This window comes from Penicillium hispanicum (assembly GCF_028827665.1).
Source record: "Penicillium hispanicum strain IBT 35686 chromosome Unknown utg000006l_segment0_segment0, whole genome shotgun sequence".
Classification (NCBI taxonomy): Eukaryota; Fungi; Ascomycota; class Eurotiomycetes; order Eurotiales; family Aspergillaceae; genus Penicillium; species Penicillium hispanicum.
The window spans coordinates 3,196,902-3,212,499 of record NW_026623198.1 but is presented as its reverse complement, the minus strand read 5'-3'; the positions used below and the strand labels follow the sequence as shown (position 1 = coordinate 3,212,499).

The window sequence follows — 15,598 nt, the reverse complement described above, 5'->3', positions numbered from 1 at the left end:
ATTCATGATCTCCAGTATCCTTTGCAGTAGTACTTGCTTGGAATGTTTGAGCGAAGAGTGTAGATTGCTGGGGTTGTTCGTGTCAGCGTTGTGTTTTTTTCTCGTGGTTGTCGTAGCGCCCAGTAGTTAACGCAGGTAAGTTTACCATCATCATGCCTGCTCTTTCTCTAGCAAATTCCTTTGTTCCTCCAAATGTACACCAGCACCTAGGTTATAATAACTGATTTTGAGCTATGGATATTGGCATATTCGCCTATTTTACATTCTCCCGGTTATAAGATTCAATTCTCCAGTTGTCTATAGGAGAGCTGAAAGGCTTCCTAATCAGACAATGGGTATGAACTTCAAGGTTTGTTTGCCTGATGTTCATCAGATGTTCAATGAACTTCCATCTCATTCAGTATCAACATACGTGCATATTGTTGCTTTTGAGGCCCTAGAAGACCTGTACATACATGCACTATATGCACTGCTGCATCCCCAGGTCCAGCCTTTATTAGGTTTCAGGGAAAGCACAATGGTATCCAGGATCATAATTACTTTAGATAGAAGCTCCCGGCGTGCAATGTTCAGAGACTGGATGGCAATGAACTCTAGACATCAGATCTAGGATTTGAATAACAACCGATATAGTCAAAGAATTGTGTCTTTTTGATAAGTTTTTTCCGCAAAAATTTCACCCTAATTAGAATCGAAGAAGTCGTCGATAATAATCTCTCCGTGTGGAAAATAATAACGTGGAAGTATATTATTGTATATGATCGGGTCACAAGACTTAGGGCTAGAGATTGCACGCTAGGCTTCAGAATGCCGCTCCACGTCTTCAAGACAGAAAATAAGACAAGAAAGAAGTCCATGCGCCCCAGCAAACCGTCAATGATATTGTCTCTGTAAATCTGCGCCTTGCCTAACGCTCAAATATGTGGTAACCACTACGCTCTCTTCTGGCGAGACGCCGCTTCAGCCTGATGTCCCCGTTTTCTTTTCCCAGTATGATGGCTGTTCGAGTCCGAATCCTCCTGCGCAATTCCACTAGTTCCATCTTCGTGCCACTCACTAATTTCCCATTCTATCGAGGTTGAGTTATCATCACTGACACCCATCCCCCGCTTAGCTCGCATCAGCCGGCCGAGGCGGCTACCCTCCACCATCTCCTCAAACCAAGGGATTCCATCAGCTGTGCCCCGCCGGAAGCTCCGTGAAATATCTGGCGTCTCTTCAAATGAAGGGACAATCACGGAAGAGGCTTTTGCCAGCGAGGGTGTAAGAGCGGAGGTAGAAATGTCGGCATGCGATGCCTCGTCGTCGAAATCTTCAGGCAGTAGATGAAGATCCTCCAGAGCACGTTGATCTTCGCTTAGCAGACTACCAATTGCAATAGACATAAAATTAGCCTCCTCCCGCGGGTCCTCGGTCCAGTATGTCAATGGTGTCCCACAAAAGCCGCAAAAGATTCGCCGGGTATGTGGCGCATGGCGAGGTGAGAAGATGCGGCGGATCGAGGAATGGGTTTCATCTGGGAAAAAAGACTGTGTGTGCGATTGATACCAGTCTAGAGGGACCCGGAGCCATGCTGTGAGGGGCGTGCCATGGAGTTGGCCTGGTTTTCGGGATTAGCTAGGATCGGGCTGGCCGGGGCGGGATGTAAACATACGATTGTCTCGGCTGCTGTCAAAATAGACCTCAGCATGGTTGTTCACGTCGTCTGGGAGATCAATCTGATATTGATTGCGTCCACAGGAGCAAGATCCGTGCAGTGGTTCGTGGGTCATGGTGGCACCGTTGTACACAAGACCGTGAGGCTTCACGGGATCGCTACAGATCGGAGGCGGAATTTCCAATAAGTTGCGAAATCGTTCTAGGGATCGGCAAAACAGACAGGGCCAGAAGTAGAAGTGTAATTGCCCACTCGAGGACTAACGAGAAGAAGAAAGAGAAGAAAAATAGAAAGCAGGGTGTGTGCAGGGTGGAGCTCTCTATGACGTTGAAGAGTGCCAAGAGCAAGACGGGTTCCGCCCGGCTTTTCTCCGCATTGCCTCTTATCGGCCCTATCGGTTTCTTTCCTCTTCAAGCCTCTCCAGGTCTTGTCGTTCACTGCACACGTTGCGCGTTGCTCATCATCCATTGTGAGTGACCCAATCCTAGCTCCATCACAGTCTATCTTGGTGCAAGCTAATAATCGATACATAGCTGGTGACCTTCACCCGCTGTACATTCACTCACTTCCCAACCCGGCGTCTCAATCGCCAGTTCCCGTGGCAAACATGAACCCCGACGATGGCGATGACCGGTCCTCATCCACTCCAACAGCTACATCCAAGTCAGTCTCTGGGCAAGACAAAGACAAACCTCGCCTGACGGATCAGGAGAAGAAAAACAACCACATTGCGTCAGAGCAAAAACGGCGCGCGGCTATTCGAGAGGGGTTTGACCGCTTGACGGAATTGGTGCCGGGACTGGAAGGCCAAGGTCGCAGCGAGAGCATTGTCCTGCAAAAGACAGTTGATTTCATCCATCTCAAACTGCAGGAGCGACAAGGCCTCATTGCGGAGATTGAGAATAAGGGCGGCCGGGTGGACGATTCATTGCGACCATCATAATGACCCAGCCTCTGCGTTTGCCTCTGCTCCTCGGTTTCTCTTCTTTAATTACTTCCCATTATCACCACTTTTCTCGCATCCTGCCCGCCCCCGCCACCCACGATGGCATCATGGGTTTGCCGAGGTTCGGGGGCGGTTCCTCTCACGCCACGAAAACGCATCATGCATCCGATACGAATCTCTTTGCAACCATCTTTCAGGTACATCTGGAGCCGCAAAACTGACCGGCAGTTGGATTTTGCCTGGACGACTTTCTCGTTCTGCCGCATTTTTCGCAGCTGTCTGGTCGACCGCGTTACGGCAACGCCATTTTCACGGCCACCACTGCATTTCTTGTCATTTGCCTCTCATTTTACTCCATATAGTTTAGTACATTTTTCTTCTGCACATCTCTAGTTTGTACATGTGGAAGTCCCTGTTGGTCGCCCGCTAGGGTTGTTCTTGGGCACCCGGCGATCTGACTACCGATGTGGCTCTGGGAGCCGCCAGGGGCGTTGTCTGCTGGTCGGTTACTTTCAATCCCACAACCATTCTGCCCCAAACAGGCACCCAAGCACTATCAATTTCACTTCACTCAAATTCAGGGGTCTTTCGGTGGCTTTTTCCCCACCGAGGACCATCTCTCCAGACCCGTTGGTGTGCCGTGACTCGCCCTGATTGGCCGCGCCGTGCGGGGAGATCGGCTCAGCGGAGTGTTTACTACGGTCTGGATTCCTTCCGCCGGTTTGCACGAGTAATTGGGGAGATGGAGTGGTGTCAAGGTAGTTGATCAGTTCGACAGTTCTATATATTGTGCCTCAATATTAGGGCCCTACATTGGGGTCTTGGCTTAAATTTCAATGAGCCTTCTGGATGGCTCTGCCTCGGCCAACTCATGCACTTAGACAACATAGGAAGGTAAGCTGGGACCACAAATTCATCTACTAGGCAGCTTTGGTCGAAACTATCATCTTCTGCATCGTATCTAGATAGCTCCCGGAGTGCTACGCCTAGGCAGACAACAGAGATGCGCTTCCACCGTTGTCTGCCTCGATATACTTTGGCATGCACTTCTCCGAACAATTTAGTCGACAATGCTTAGAAGCATGGTTTAAATGTGACCAGTATTTGAATTTGCCTAGGACATCTGGGTTTCCCTGAGTGCCAATTTGATGCGTTCATTTCAATGATCCAGTGGTCGATTGAGGCCACCCATGGGCCCAACGCCATCAGGTATATATACCACCCCCAACACGCACGACAGTTCAATTGGGCAACCATCTTCCATACATCTCCTTCTATAGTTCCACGACCAATTGCACTTGCCTCACTATATTTCAAAGAATCATATATATTGTAAACCCAACCAAGCACCGACAGCCAATCAGCGATGAAGCCAGTGGGGACCTGCCAGTCCAAGCCGGCCATCGACGGAGCATTTGAACCCACCGCAGAACCGCAGCACCACCCGCAACCACCAACTCCCTCCCTTCGTCGCCCAACATGTCCGACTCCAAAACCAACCTCCTCGTCGCCGACGACGAGCCCAGCGACCCCCCACCAGCCTACGACCCGCAAACCAAGCTGCACCGCGGGGCACCGCTCCCCCGCCCCCCGCCGCTCGCCCTGCCCGTCCTCAACAGCCTGCACAGCCGCCGCGTAATCCTAGCCTCGCAATCCCCGCGCCGCCGCCAGATCATCTCCTTCCTGGGCCTGCCGAACATCGAGATCATCCCGTCCAACGCCGCCGAAGACCTGCCCAAGACGCTCGCGCCCTTCGAGTACGTGCTCGGCACAGCGACGAAGAAGGCGCAGGCGGTGTACGAGCAGGAACTCAACAACGAGGCCAAGGGCGAGCCGGCGCTGATCCTGGCCGCGGACACGATCGTCGTCGACATCCACAAGGGCGCCATCCTGGAGAAGCCGCGCTCCGAGGCGCACCACGTCGCCATGCTGCGCGCGCTGCGCGACGCCCGCGACCACAAGGTGTTCACCGCGCTGGTGGCCATGGCCCCGCTGGCCAGTGCGCGCCAGCCCGGGTATGCGATGGAGACGCTGGTCGAGGAGACCTCGGTGCGGTTCGACGGCAGCGTCACCGACGACCTGATCATCGCGTATGTGCGCACGCGCGAGGGCGCCGACAAGGCCGGCGGCTACGGGTTGCAGGGCCTCGGGTCGATTCTGGTGGAGAAGATTGAGGGCAGCTACGATAATGTGATTGGGTTGCCGCTCAAGGCGACGCTGAGGATTATCGAGATGGTCATGGCCAAGGCCGATGATGAAGATCGATTGCCGGATGATCCGCTGCTGGCCGCCGAGGAGGAGGATGAGGATTTGGAGTGAGGTCAGTCGCGGTATCAAACGGGGGCGTCGGCCGCGAAAACAAAACGTGTCAATGGGTATTGTTTACCGGCATTCAAGTGCCTTCTCATGGTCGCAGAGCGGGTTTTCTGCGCGGGTTCCTTTCGGATAGATCAAAATGGCTCGATACATATACACTTACCAACGTACACTTTTGCTGAGACTTCGCAATGTCGATCACGAGTACATACGGGGACTTTCCTGTTCTACGCCAGTGTTTGCAAAAGGAAACTTGGGATTCAACACCGACCGGGTCGGGCAGAGACAAATGGAAATAGTTTCAGCGGCATATACATAGGCGGAACGCCTGGACCAGAACAAGAAGAACCCAAACCAATTCTTTTCAAATGACAACCCCACTCTATGCGTTCCAGATGCGGCGTAGGGCCTCGGTGATACCCACGTCGTTCGTCTCAAACTCGTACAGACCGACCGCAGTGGTTAGGGTGAAGGCGCGCAGAAGCCAGTTGCAGAGGGAGTAAGTCTTGGGCACGCGCTGGGGGCGGAAGTAGTCGATGATGGCGGCCCTGATGGCGATGTTAGCAGGCAGTCGACGTCGATGACCATTTCATGTCGGCTTACTGGAATCCGATGTGGGAGTGGGCGACGAGGAGTGAGCAGAGGACGGCGTCCATGACGGGGTTGAGGGAGCCGGCGGCGAAAGGTGCGACACTGAGTGGGACCAGGCCGACGCAGACCAGTCTAGAAGGGTGAATGTTAGTGATCTCCATCTTTTTCGCGGCAAGTGCAGCGGTAGGCTCCGGCATGGATGAGAGCAACGAACCTCTCAAAAGTCCAGTGGTAGCTACCCTCGGAAGGGTGAGGCTTCGGGACCGGAACGGGATCGTTCACTATCGTGGTCTGTCAGTTACCGATGCTGTTGCCAGTCACCTGGACTTATTCCTCCAGAGACCGTGCTCAATTCCATAACATCCATATAGAGGGACATGTTGTATGGCCGAGCCGGAACGGAGAGAAGCGTAGGATGCGGTGGTGTCAAGACGTACTGGTACCCTCAATCGACTCTGCCCACCGAGAAAATATTAGCAAGCGTGTTTAGCACAGCAGGTACTCCCCGCGATAGAGGCCCGGCCAAAAAGCAGCCGGCAGGCGCCTTGACTTACGAGGCAACGGGGGCAGGATTTGCTTCTGAGCGGAGGCGTGGAAGGCGACGACCTGCGAAACGCCAACATTCTGTCGCAAGAGGGGCGACCGGGTGGTCGCAAGGCTCTGCCGGAGCAGCGATGGGCGCGCAAGTGAAGCCATTGTGACGAAGGGGAGGAAGGAGGGACAGAGGAGGACTCAACTCGCACAAGGATGAGGTTGGAACCTCGGGAGTCCGATTCGGTATGTCATCCAACTTTCCCGTCAGATGATTGGCTGAAGGGATCCCGCCCAGCCGAAATTGGCCGATGCGCGCGAGAGAAACAATTTGCCGGGGATCGGTCTATCGACCTCTAGAGTTGACGTATCTCGATCAATATTTTCTTGCTCTACGTTGCCATTTCGCTTTGAATATGTATCGTTCTATTTTGGCTCGGGTGTGAGATGGTTGTGTTACATCACCAATCCGTGATAACCAATTTATTCCGGAAGGACTAAATCACAGAATCGTGGCGGGCATATCATCATTTCCATATCCTACTTCAGTTTCCCATGCTTAAAACTTCAGCACGGCCTTGCCCATGTTCTTCCCGTGGAAGATCCCAACCAGACCCTCGGCAGCCTTGTCCACGCCGACAGTCTCGTCGATGAGCACCTTGAACGAGCCCTCCTTGATCCACTTCTGCACACGCTCCTGGTGTTCCTTGGTGTAGACGTTGCCCATGCCGGGATCACCAACGATGAACCCGCGCAGAGTGAGACGCTTACCCACGATATATGCAAGGTTCTTGACCGGATAGGGAGCCGAGTTGTACTGCGCGATCATCCCGCAGCAGACGACACGGCCGAAGTTGTTCATGGCAGTCAGTGCAGCCTCGAGATGCTCGCCACCGACATTCTCGTAGTAGATGTCCACTCCCTCGGGGGCTAGGCGGGCTAGGGCATCAGCAGGCTTCTCGTTCTTGTAGTTGAATCCGCCGTCGAAGCCCAGCTCCTTAAGAATGTAATCGAGCTTCGCATCCGAGCCAACAGAACCAATCACACGCAGACCCTCGTGCTTGGCGAGCTGGCCGACCAGCTGGCCGACGGCACCGCTCGCCGCGGAGACGAAGATGGTCTCGCCCTTCTTGGGCTTACCAATCTCGTAGAGAGACGCGTACGCGGTCAGACCGGGCATCCCTAGGGGGCCTAGAAAGACACGGATATCCTCGATACCGAGCGGGTTCTCCAGCTTGCGAGTACGCACCAGCGACTTGCTGTCCAGCGCAACATACTCCTGGAAGGGGACGTGGCCAATGTACAACTCACCCTCCTTGTAGTCGGCGTTGTTGGAGCGCACAACCTTGAGGATGACAGCGGTGTCGATCGGCTTGTTCAGCGCAAAGGCTGGAGAGTAAGATTTGATCTCGGCCGGACGCATACGGCCACGCATGTAAGGGTCGAAGCTGGCGTAGAGAGACTGGAAAACCACGCCATCCTCGGGTGCGGACACATTGGCGTCATAGGCGGCGGATTCGACGGTCAGATCCTGACCCGGGACGGGGTATCCCTGAGGGATCTGTTTGAAAACAAGGGCCTTGTTTGACATGTCGTGGACGGGTTGTAGGAAAGTAAAAGATAATGGTGAGGTGAAGGTCAGGTGTAACGGTCCTTAAAGGAAAGATGAGCAGCAAAGATATGTAACGCCTGCTTTTATAGCAAAAAACCTCTGCACTGCTATTAAGCGGGGCAACAGGGGGACCGAGGCTGAGTGGTGAGATCGAATTTCATCATTAGAAAGCAACCAGTGGATTCCAAGGTTGCCGATGGGTCCCGGAGAAGCTTCTCGAGAAGGTTATCATAGTCCAAGCGTTGAGCCCGTCAAAGTGCTTACGGACCCACCCTCCGGCACTGTTGAGCTCTCGGGGTGACAATAGTTATTAATGGGACCGAGGCAACTCGACTGCCAGCGACTAAGAGAGCCGAAAAAAAAGAAACCCAGACGAGGCAAATCCACTTGGTCGGCTGTGGTGGAGCTCGGAGGGATTGAAGACAAGCCGGGCCGACGGGCGACAGCCTTTCTGGGCAGGAGGACCACTGGATTGAATGACCCTGGTTTATGCTGTGTTCCAACTGGATTTCTCAGCACGGAGACTGTTACCCGTTGTGGGAGGCGGCGGGGACGCCCGAGTGGCAACGGATCTCGATTGGATCGGAGGTGAAAAGTGGTGGGTGTCGTGATTGGCGTTCTAGCCGCGTATGCGTTGGTCCGTAAGGTCTTGCATACCACCACTGCATAAATTCTAAGAAGAACAGACTAGTGAGTGCTGGGGCATGAGCTAGGGCGTCATGCGAGTCATGGAGATGGGGGGATCGGGAAATCGGAAGACGGGACGAGGACACAGAATTCAATTAGTCTTCTAGCTGGTAGACTTGTGGTATCAAAATGTTATAATGACCAATCGTGGCAGTTCATAAAGCAGGAGAGAGATCGAAATCACAAATGCTTACGCCTAAGCCTTGCCCGCCAGGAAACTTGGCGCCTTCGAGATAAAAAAGTCCTTGCCCTTGATGAACCGGATCATGCAGCTGAAGGGCACAAAGCCAAAGATCTGCCCGGTGCCTCCAGTCTCGCCCACCGGCACCAACATCATCATACTTTCGCCCTGGTCGTACGACTTGCGTTCTCCGTGTCCGGCAATGTCGGCCTTGATGTTGGCGACCGCAATCCTGGCCTGTTCGACGGCTTTGAACGACAGTCGCATGGTGTTGGTGGTGATATCTCCAGCAGCATAGATCGGCAGAGATGAGTTTGCCGATGACTGCACTCGAAGCTCCTTGTTGACCTTCACCCAGCCATCTCGGTCTAGAAACTCGGCGGGAATGAAGCTGTTGTTTGGTAGGATGCCAGTTGTGGGGATGTACAGATCCGCCTCGAGCTTCTCGCCAGTGTTCAAGGAGACGGTCCAAGACTTGGGCGCGTCACCCGAAGCCTCAACCTTGTCTACTCTTGCAGAGCTGATGATCTTGACCTTCTTCTGCTTGAGTTGCTTCTCCGCGGCGTAGCTGGCAGACGGCTTGAGGACGTGGAGGACACGATCCGTCATAGAAACCAGGGTGATGGACACTTGCCGGCCACTCTGCGCGGCCGCCTCGGCAATCTCGCCTGCGAATTCCACGCCGACAGGCCCACCACCACCGATAACGATCGCGTTGGCTCCACTGATCGCCTGCTGGGCGGTCTCAATGATCTGTTGGGCATCGTCGCGGCCGGGGGTTTTGAAGGGAATGGAGATTCCGGTCAGAGCGCCCGTGGTTGAGGGCGTGGTGGCTCCAGATGCGATCAGAAGGTGGTCGTACGAGACGGACTTGGTGTCGTTGCTGTTATTCACGCTCACGGATACCGTCTTGGCGGCAACGTCAATGGCAGTCGCAGATCCCGCAATGAACTCAAATGACTCGGCAGAGTACTGTGCAAATGCATCCTTGATGGGAAGGAGATACTGCTCAGGTTTCCAGACCTTGGGCTTGGCGACAAGGCGCGGGGCGCCGATGTTCCAGTAGAACAGTGTGGACGGGTTGATCAGCACCACCTTGACGCCAGGATTGTCATTGAGGAATGCGTGGGCTGCGGTAATGCCCGTGATCGAAGCGCCAATGATCACGACACTGGTAGGAGCCATGATGGACGGTGGGAGACGAGTCGAAGCCGGAGGTGCAGGTCTCGAAGTGGAGAGACGAGCGGGTCCTAAATACAAAGAGCCCCCTGAGTGCTGCTTATCTTGTCCTAATACATTCCCGCCTCCGGCCCCACTGAGCTGTCTTGAAGGAGCTTAAGTGGCTTGGAGCTAGACAAGCCAACAGCCTGATCCTCGCCAAACCTGAGTCGCCAACCAGTGGAATTTGTCAGCCCCCATATAAGCAACCTTGGAAGTCGGCTTGGTTTAATAATCCTTACAAATGGCGAACCTCTATCAACGTGGCTCTCGCGTCGGCGATCGAGGCAGCTGAAGAATTAACTGTGAGAGGCCTGGTATATGGGAGCCTTCTTTCCACCTGCGCAAGGTTCCAAAGTTGAAGCCCCGATTCCGCTGACACATCCGATGGCGTTGAGGTCATTTGGGACGTAGTCAATGTCCAACAGGCCGAAGTCATTGATTAAACTAAGCCGCAATCAGGATGATAAAGATCCTCATTGCCATGGATTAACAGCGATCGTGCGGGATGAAGAAAATGAAGCTTCGAAGGCTATTCGGAGATGTCACATTCATGCCTCAGGCAAAGCCAAGATGTCTTATCGATAAACTCACGTGATGGCGTGTTTGATTTTTTGAATTTTCCGGCGCGCAGTGGCTACAGCGAGTGCATCTCCCATCCTTTTCTTGCAGCATCCGTCTTCACAATGCTGGGTGCTTTTCGTCAATTCGCTGTCAGACAGGCCCTGCGGGCATCTGTACCCCGTACTCAGTCCGCGCGCTGGGCCTCTCAATCGCTCAAATGGCAGCCCCCATCCACGCAGACTCCCGCCCTGAGTCGGTCGCTTCATGCATCGTTCCCTGCCTTGCAAGCTGGATCTTCCGCGACAGCCCCTAAGGAGTCGTCTCCGCAAACGAACCTCGATGATGGGCCTATCACCAAATTCGAGGATTTGAACACCAGAGGATTGATCGACCCTATGATCATCCGAAATATCACCCACCCGAGTCGGATGGGCTTGACCACTATGACCGAGGTGCAGACGAGAACGGTGAATGAAATGCTCAAGGGCGAAGATGTGTAAGTGGATTTAATCGGCACTATTTGAACACAGCACTTCGGTGCAAACTAACAACTTCCCAGTCTGGCCCAAGCAAAGACCGGAACCGGCAAAACCCTCGCTTTCCTCCTTCCCTCCATGCAGAATATTCTGAGTGACCCTACACTTCAGAGGCGAGACTCCCGTAGCCGTACCCGCGCAACTGCCGACTCGACGGATATTCGCGGTTTAATCATCTCACCCACCCGAGAGCTTGCAGAGCAGATCGCAGAAGAAGCCCGAAAGGTTGCGCACGGTACTGGACTCATCGTGCAGACTGCCGTGGGTGGCACGCAGAAAAGGGCTGGCTTGATGAAGATCCAGCGAGAGGGCTGTCATCTGTTGATTGGTACCCCCGGCCGCATCAAGGACATCTTCTCGGACCATAGCAGCGGTGTTTCGGCCCCCAAGCTGAACACCCTGATTTTGGATGAAGCGGACCGCCTGCTGGACCAGGGCTTCTCCGCGGAAATCAACGAAATCTTGTACATGCTTCCGGCTCCGTATGATGTGGACCGTCAGACGCTCATGCTTTCGGCTACCGTCCCCAAGGCGGTGATGTCGATGGTGGAGCGCACGCTCAAGCCGACGTACACGTTTGTCAAAACTGTGCGCGACAATGAAACACCCACGCATCTCAAGGTGCCACAGAAACGCGTGGCTCTACAGGGATACGAGAACGCCTTGCCCGCCGTCCTTGAGATCGCCAAGAACTACCAGGCACAGCTAGCACAGGATCGGGAGCTCCGACCCTTCAAGGCAATCGTTTACTTCAACTCCACAGTTGAGGTGAACCTGGCTGCGGAGGTTTTCGCGGCTCTCCCGCGGGAACCCACCGAACGGGGAAGCCGACCTGTCCTGGGTCGCACGCGGCTTCTAGAGATTCACTCGCGCCTCACTCAGGCTCAGCGTACCTTCAGTGCTAACGCTTTTCGAAATGCCCCTGAGGCTATCCTCTTTTCCTCCGATGTGACCGCTCGTGGTATGGATTTCCCTGATGTCACACATGTCATTCAAGTAGGCCCTCCTCGAGACCGGGAGACCTACATCCACCGTCTCGGTCGTACTGCACGCGCCAACAAGACCGGTGAAGGCTGGATTTTGTACCACCCGGACGAGTCTGATGACTTCCTGACCAAGCTGGGTGATCTGCCTTTGGTCGAGGATGCCACTCTCGCCACTGCCTCTGTGGATCTAGCTTCGAACCTTGGATCTCTTTCATCCTCGGCGATCAAAACCATTGACCAGGTGAAGCAAGCGATGCGTGATATTCCAACCGATGTCCGGGCAATGGCCTACCGGTCTCTGGTTGGCGTTGCAGTTGGTACCTTTTCCAATAAGCGAGCTGCGATTCAGGCGCTGAACAGGCTGGCTCTCCACGGATACGGGCTTACTGAGCCCCCAAGCATCAGCCCCGTCGTCGCCCGGAACCTTGGCCTCAGCCACATCAGGGACGTCAGTATTGGACATGGTCCAGCTCGTCCCAATTCCGCCGAAGATAACCAGGACCGCCGTTTCATTCGCGGAACTCACAAATCTGGCGACCGTTTTGAGGGTAAGCCCAGGGATCGCTACTCTAATTCCCGCGAGGGCAATGTCTACGGCTCCCGCTCTCGTTCCCACTCTCGCTACTGATCTACAGTAGAGCTGATAGGTGATCAACACGCCATTTGCTCCTGGATCTGTGGAAGTGAGTGATGCCTCCCTGTAACATGAATACGTCAGATGATTCTGCTTTTGCGCCGTCTCTGATGATACAACAAGACTGACAAGAGTACCATCCTCGCATTGGGCGGCGTCCTTTGTCTTTTTAATTGGCATCCATGTACCATATGCTTTGCTCTTTTCACATATCTTTGACTTCTCTCCTCATGTCTTCAATCGCTTCTCATGCTTGTTGTTGGTGTTTCTGTTCTTCATATGGTAGATTATAATGCAACCTGTACTTGTATTGACCATCCTCGAGCTTTGACAATTTGACGGCCAAAGATGGTCCATTTCACCATTGGATAGAAGTGTGAGAAATCTCCTAGATTAGCTACCTGCATAGCCACAGTTAATACTATAGTAGGGAATTTCGGGAACAAAGACAAGAAAAAGAAAAAAGAAACGCTAGTTTGTGTTTCTAACATGTCCAATTTTAGGGGGGGAATAAGTAACACGTTCAGGACAAGAAGTGAAACGGATCGCAACCGTATATACTTCAAATCCCAATGTATTGGCTCGAAAGAGACCCAAAGTACCGATCCGAAGGAAAAAAAGAGTCTACCGCGGGCAGATACTTACAAGAGAACCAACCGTACAGCGCCACCGTTTTACTCGCGCGCAATCATGTGTTCCCGCGCAGGGCCAGTACCGATCCACTTCACAGGGACACCGCCAATCTCACGCTCAATGAACTCGATGTAAGCGCGAGCATTAGCTGGCAGATCCTCGTAGCGAGTGACGCCCATGGTGTTGCACTTCCAGCCAGGCAGAGTAACGTACTCGACCTGGATCTTCTCTACGACGTTAGGATCGGCGGGGAACGAGCAGGTCGTGCGCTTGCCGTCCGGCAGAACGTAAGCAACGCCGACCTTGATCTCATCAAAGTCATCCAGCACATCGAGCTTGGTCAGGTTGAGCGCGGTGTAGTGGTTGATGGCGTGGGAGTAGCGGGCGAGCACGAGATCGAGCCAGCCACAGCGACGGCGGCGGCCAGTGGTGACGCCGAACTCGCGGCCGACGCTCTGCAGCTTTTCGCCGTCGGCGTTGAACTGCTCGCTGGGGAAGGGACCGGATCCCACGCGGGTGGTGTATGCCTTCAGCACACCAATGACGGATTTGATGCTCTGCGGGTTGAGGGCAAGGGCCTGCACGGCACCGCCGAGGCCGGTAGATGACGAGGTCACGAAGGGATATGTGCCGTGGTCCAGGTCTAGCATCAGGGCGTTGGCACCCTCCACGAGGGTGTTGGGCGAGTTTTTGTGTTCCTGCAGGAACTCGAGTTGGTCGACGATGAAGGGCTTCAGCTTAGCGCGGTATTCCTGTGTGGACAGGGCGTTAGCCTCGTGAATCCTTCCAATTGCAGGTGCAAAGTCCCGGGCCTCGCTGGCATTTGGACTCAACATACCTTGAATCGGGTAATTTCCTCCTCGACATCATAAGCGATGTCCCCGAAGCGCGCCCGGTATGCAGTGTCCAGTGTGCGCAGTTTTCGTTCAAAAGTCGCTTCATCCAAGATCTCACCCACACGAACACCACGGCGGGCAGCTTTGTCACTGTAGCAAGGGCCAATACCCTTGCCGGTGGTACCGACCTTACGGCCACCAAGCCCGGCCTCCTCCAGACCATCGACGACGGAATGCAAATCGAAGCAGACGTGCGCGCGGTCGGAGACGAAAATGCGCTTGCCGGCAGTGGACAGGCCCTTAGTCTCAAGTTGGGCCAGTTCCTTGAAGAAGCTGGGGACGTGGAAGACGGTGCCGGCGCCGATGAGGTTGATACAAGAGGGCGAAACAAGGCCAGAGGGTAGGATGTGGAAGTCGTAGGTTACGTTCTCGTGCACGATAGTGTGGCCGGCGTCTGTTATCCAATGGAACGAGGGCGGTTGGTCAGAGAACTTGCGCAAACAAGAAAGTCCATCAAAGGAGCCGGGTTCACATGGCCATTAGGAGAAAAAATGGAGTGAAACGTACTGTGACCTCCTGCTGCACGACAGCACAGCGTCGCCTGCTGCGACAGCATATCTGTGATCTTCCCCTTCCCTGTTCTCGTGCATCAGCATCACCGCCGCTTCAATTCCAGTACTGGCAACGCGGGGACCAGCCCACCTTCATCTCCCCATTGACTGCCTAAAACAATGGTCACCATGGTCAATTTGCAGGGTCTAGAATTGGATCTGGTCGCAGGGCCCGGATTGAATGTCAATTGGCGATCGGGGTGGTGCTAGTGGCGGGGGATTGGAGAGGAAGAGAAGTACATCCGGCTTCGGATGGCGGGGCAAAGATTCTCGCTCGGGTCAGTTTCGGTGAGTCTGGGGGTAGCGCGATCGGCCCAAACTTGATTTTAATCAACTTACATGTAACTCGGTGGGGATTTCCAGGTCAACATTTATACTACAGGGTGACTTGACTCTGCCTTTTATGCCGTGACGCTGTGACTCACCATGGCGACAGTAATTTTTCGGCGGTAACTTTTGTACTGGCGGTACACGCTTTCGCGGAGTTGCTGCCTTGCTGATGCCTAAGGTATTTAGGGCAAGGGTTTGCCGGCAAAATCCTTTGAATCTGGCTTATAAGATTGATACCATGCAGCGAGTCTCACTCAATGAGGGTTGGATATTGTTTCGCAGTGACGTGATTGCTAGTGATTGCTCTGGACTTTTCCAAAAGGAACTAGACTATAGAGATGTCCACATGATATACAGCGTGTAACAGCGTTCGACCGTATCTAGGAGATGGGCAATGCTATATTATTGCATATAGGCTTATAACAGGAAACATTCCAAGTGAAGATTGACATATTCTGTAGGGAAACTTGTATATACACTATCAAGTAAAATCAACCACTTGCGGTGATCCTTTAACATCGGGTGTTGGTCTGAAAATAATGACCAAGGTTAGAGCTTCAAGAAGTCTAGTCCACAAGTCCCAATATTTCCAAAGTTCCAAAGCGAACATACTCTCCTTGTGGTCACACTAAGAATTTGGCAGCTCTCGTAAGGGTTCCGGCGAGCTAAGCGAAAGATATATCAGTAAGTTAATAGGTTAAAGGTTTTAGGTCGGCTGGTCCGAGATGT

At 53.6% G+C, this 15,598-nt stretch overlaps 8 protein-coding genes across 8 annotated transcripts; 3 read left to right on the top strand and 5 right to left on the bottom strand.

Moving 5' to 3' along the window:
• Nucleotides 1-932: 932 nt before the first annotated feature.
• On the bottom strand, nt 933-1,772 carry N7459_007548 (uncharacterized protein; the record flags this gene model as incomplete). The annotated part of the gene is made up of 2 exons (XM_056946716.1): nt 933-1,600; nt 1,655-1,772. 2 exons carry the CDS (start codon nt 1,770-1,772, stop codon nt 933-935), a joined length of 786 nt encoding a protein of 261 aa, XP_056798715.1.
• Nucleotides 1,773-2,264: 492 nt separating this feature from the next.
• N7459_007547 (transcriptional regulator family: Helix-loop-helix) lies at nt 2,265-2,600 on the top strand (the record flags this gene model as incomplete). Its single annotated transcript, XM_056946715.1, has 1 exon — nt 2,265-2,600. The coding sequence occupies one exon, from the start codon at nt 2,265-2,267 to the stop codon at nt 2,598-2,600; it is 336 nt and encodes a 111-aa protein (XP_056798714.1).
• A 1,482-nt stretch (nt 2,601-4,082) lies between these two features.
• On the top strand, nt 4,083-4,922 carry N7459_007546 (nucleotide diphosphatase; the record flags this gene model as incomplete). Its single annotated transcript, XM_056946714.1, has 1 exon — nt 4,083-4,922. One exon carries the CDS (start codon nt 4,083-4,085, stop codon nt 4,920-4,922), a length of 840 nt encoding a protein of 279 aa, XP_056798713.1.
• Nucleotides 4,923-5,301: 379 nt separating this feature from the next.
• N7459_007545 (CybS family protein) lies at nt 5,302-6,206 on the bottom strand (the record flags this gene model as incomplete). The annotated part of the gene is made up of 4 exons (XM_056946713.1): nt 5,302-5,467; nt 5,523-5,745; nt 5,948-5,965; nt 6,065-6,206. The coding sequence occupies 4 exons, from the start codon at nt 6,204-6,206 to the stop codon at nt 5,302-5,304; spliced, it is 549 nt and encodes a 182-aa protein (XP_056798712.1).
• A 394-nt stretch (nt 6,207-6,600) lies between these two features.
• Nucleotides 6,601-7,632, bottom strand: N7459_007544 (MDR family NADP-dependent oxidoreductase; the record flags this gene model as incomplete). The annotated part of the gene is made up of 1 exon (XM_056946712.1): nt 6,601-7,632. One exon carries the CDS (start codon nt 7,630-7,632, stop codon nt 6,601-6,603), a length of 1,032 nt encoding a protein of 343 aa, XP_056798711.1.
• Nucleotides 7,633-8,536: 904 nt separating this feature from the next.
• N7459_007543 (NAD(P)/FAD-dependent oxidoreductase) lies at nt 8,537-9,706 on the bottom strand (the record flags this gene model as incomplete). Its single annotated transcript, XM_056946711.1, has 1 exon — nt 8,537-9,706. The coding sequence occupies one exon, from the start codon at nt 9,704-9,706 to the stop codon at nt 8,537-8,539; it is 1,170 nt and encodes a 389-aa protein (XP_056798710.1).
• A 719-nt stretch (nt 9,707-10,425) lies between these two features.
• Nucleotides 10,426-12,453, top strand: helA (putative DEAD box RNA helicase HelA; the record flags this gene model as incomplete). Its single annotated transcript, XM_056946710.1, has 2 exons — nt 10,426-10,799; nt 10,863-12,453. The coding sequence occupies 2 exons, from the start codon at nt 10,426-10,428 to the stop codon at nt 12,451-12,453; spliced, it is 1,965 nt and encodes a 654-aa protein (XP_056798709.1).
• A 680-nt stretch (nt 12,454-13,133) lies between these two features.
• Nucleotides 13,134-14,670, bottom strand: adB (adenylosuccinate synthase ADE12; the record flags this gene model as incomplete). The annotated part of the gene is made up of 4 exons (XM_056946709.1): nt 13,134-13,844; nt 13,931-14,382; nt 14,496-14,564; nt 14,631-14,670. 4 exons carry the CDS (start codon nt 14,668-14,670, stop codon nt 13,134-13,136), a joined length of 1,272 nt encoding a protein of 423 aa, XP_056798708.1.
• Nucleotides 14,671-15,598: the final 928 nt, after the last annotated feature.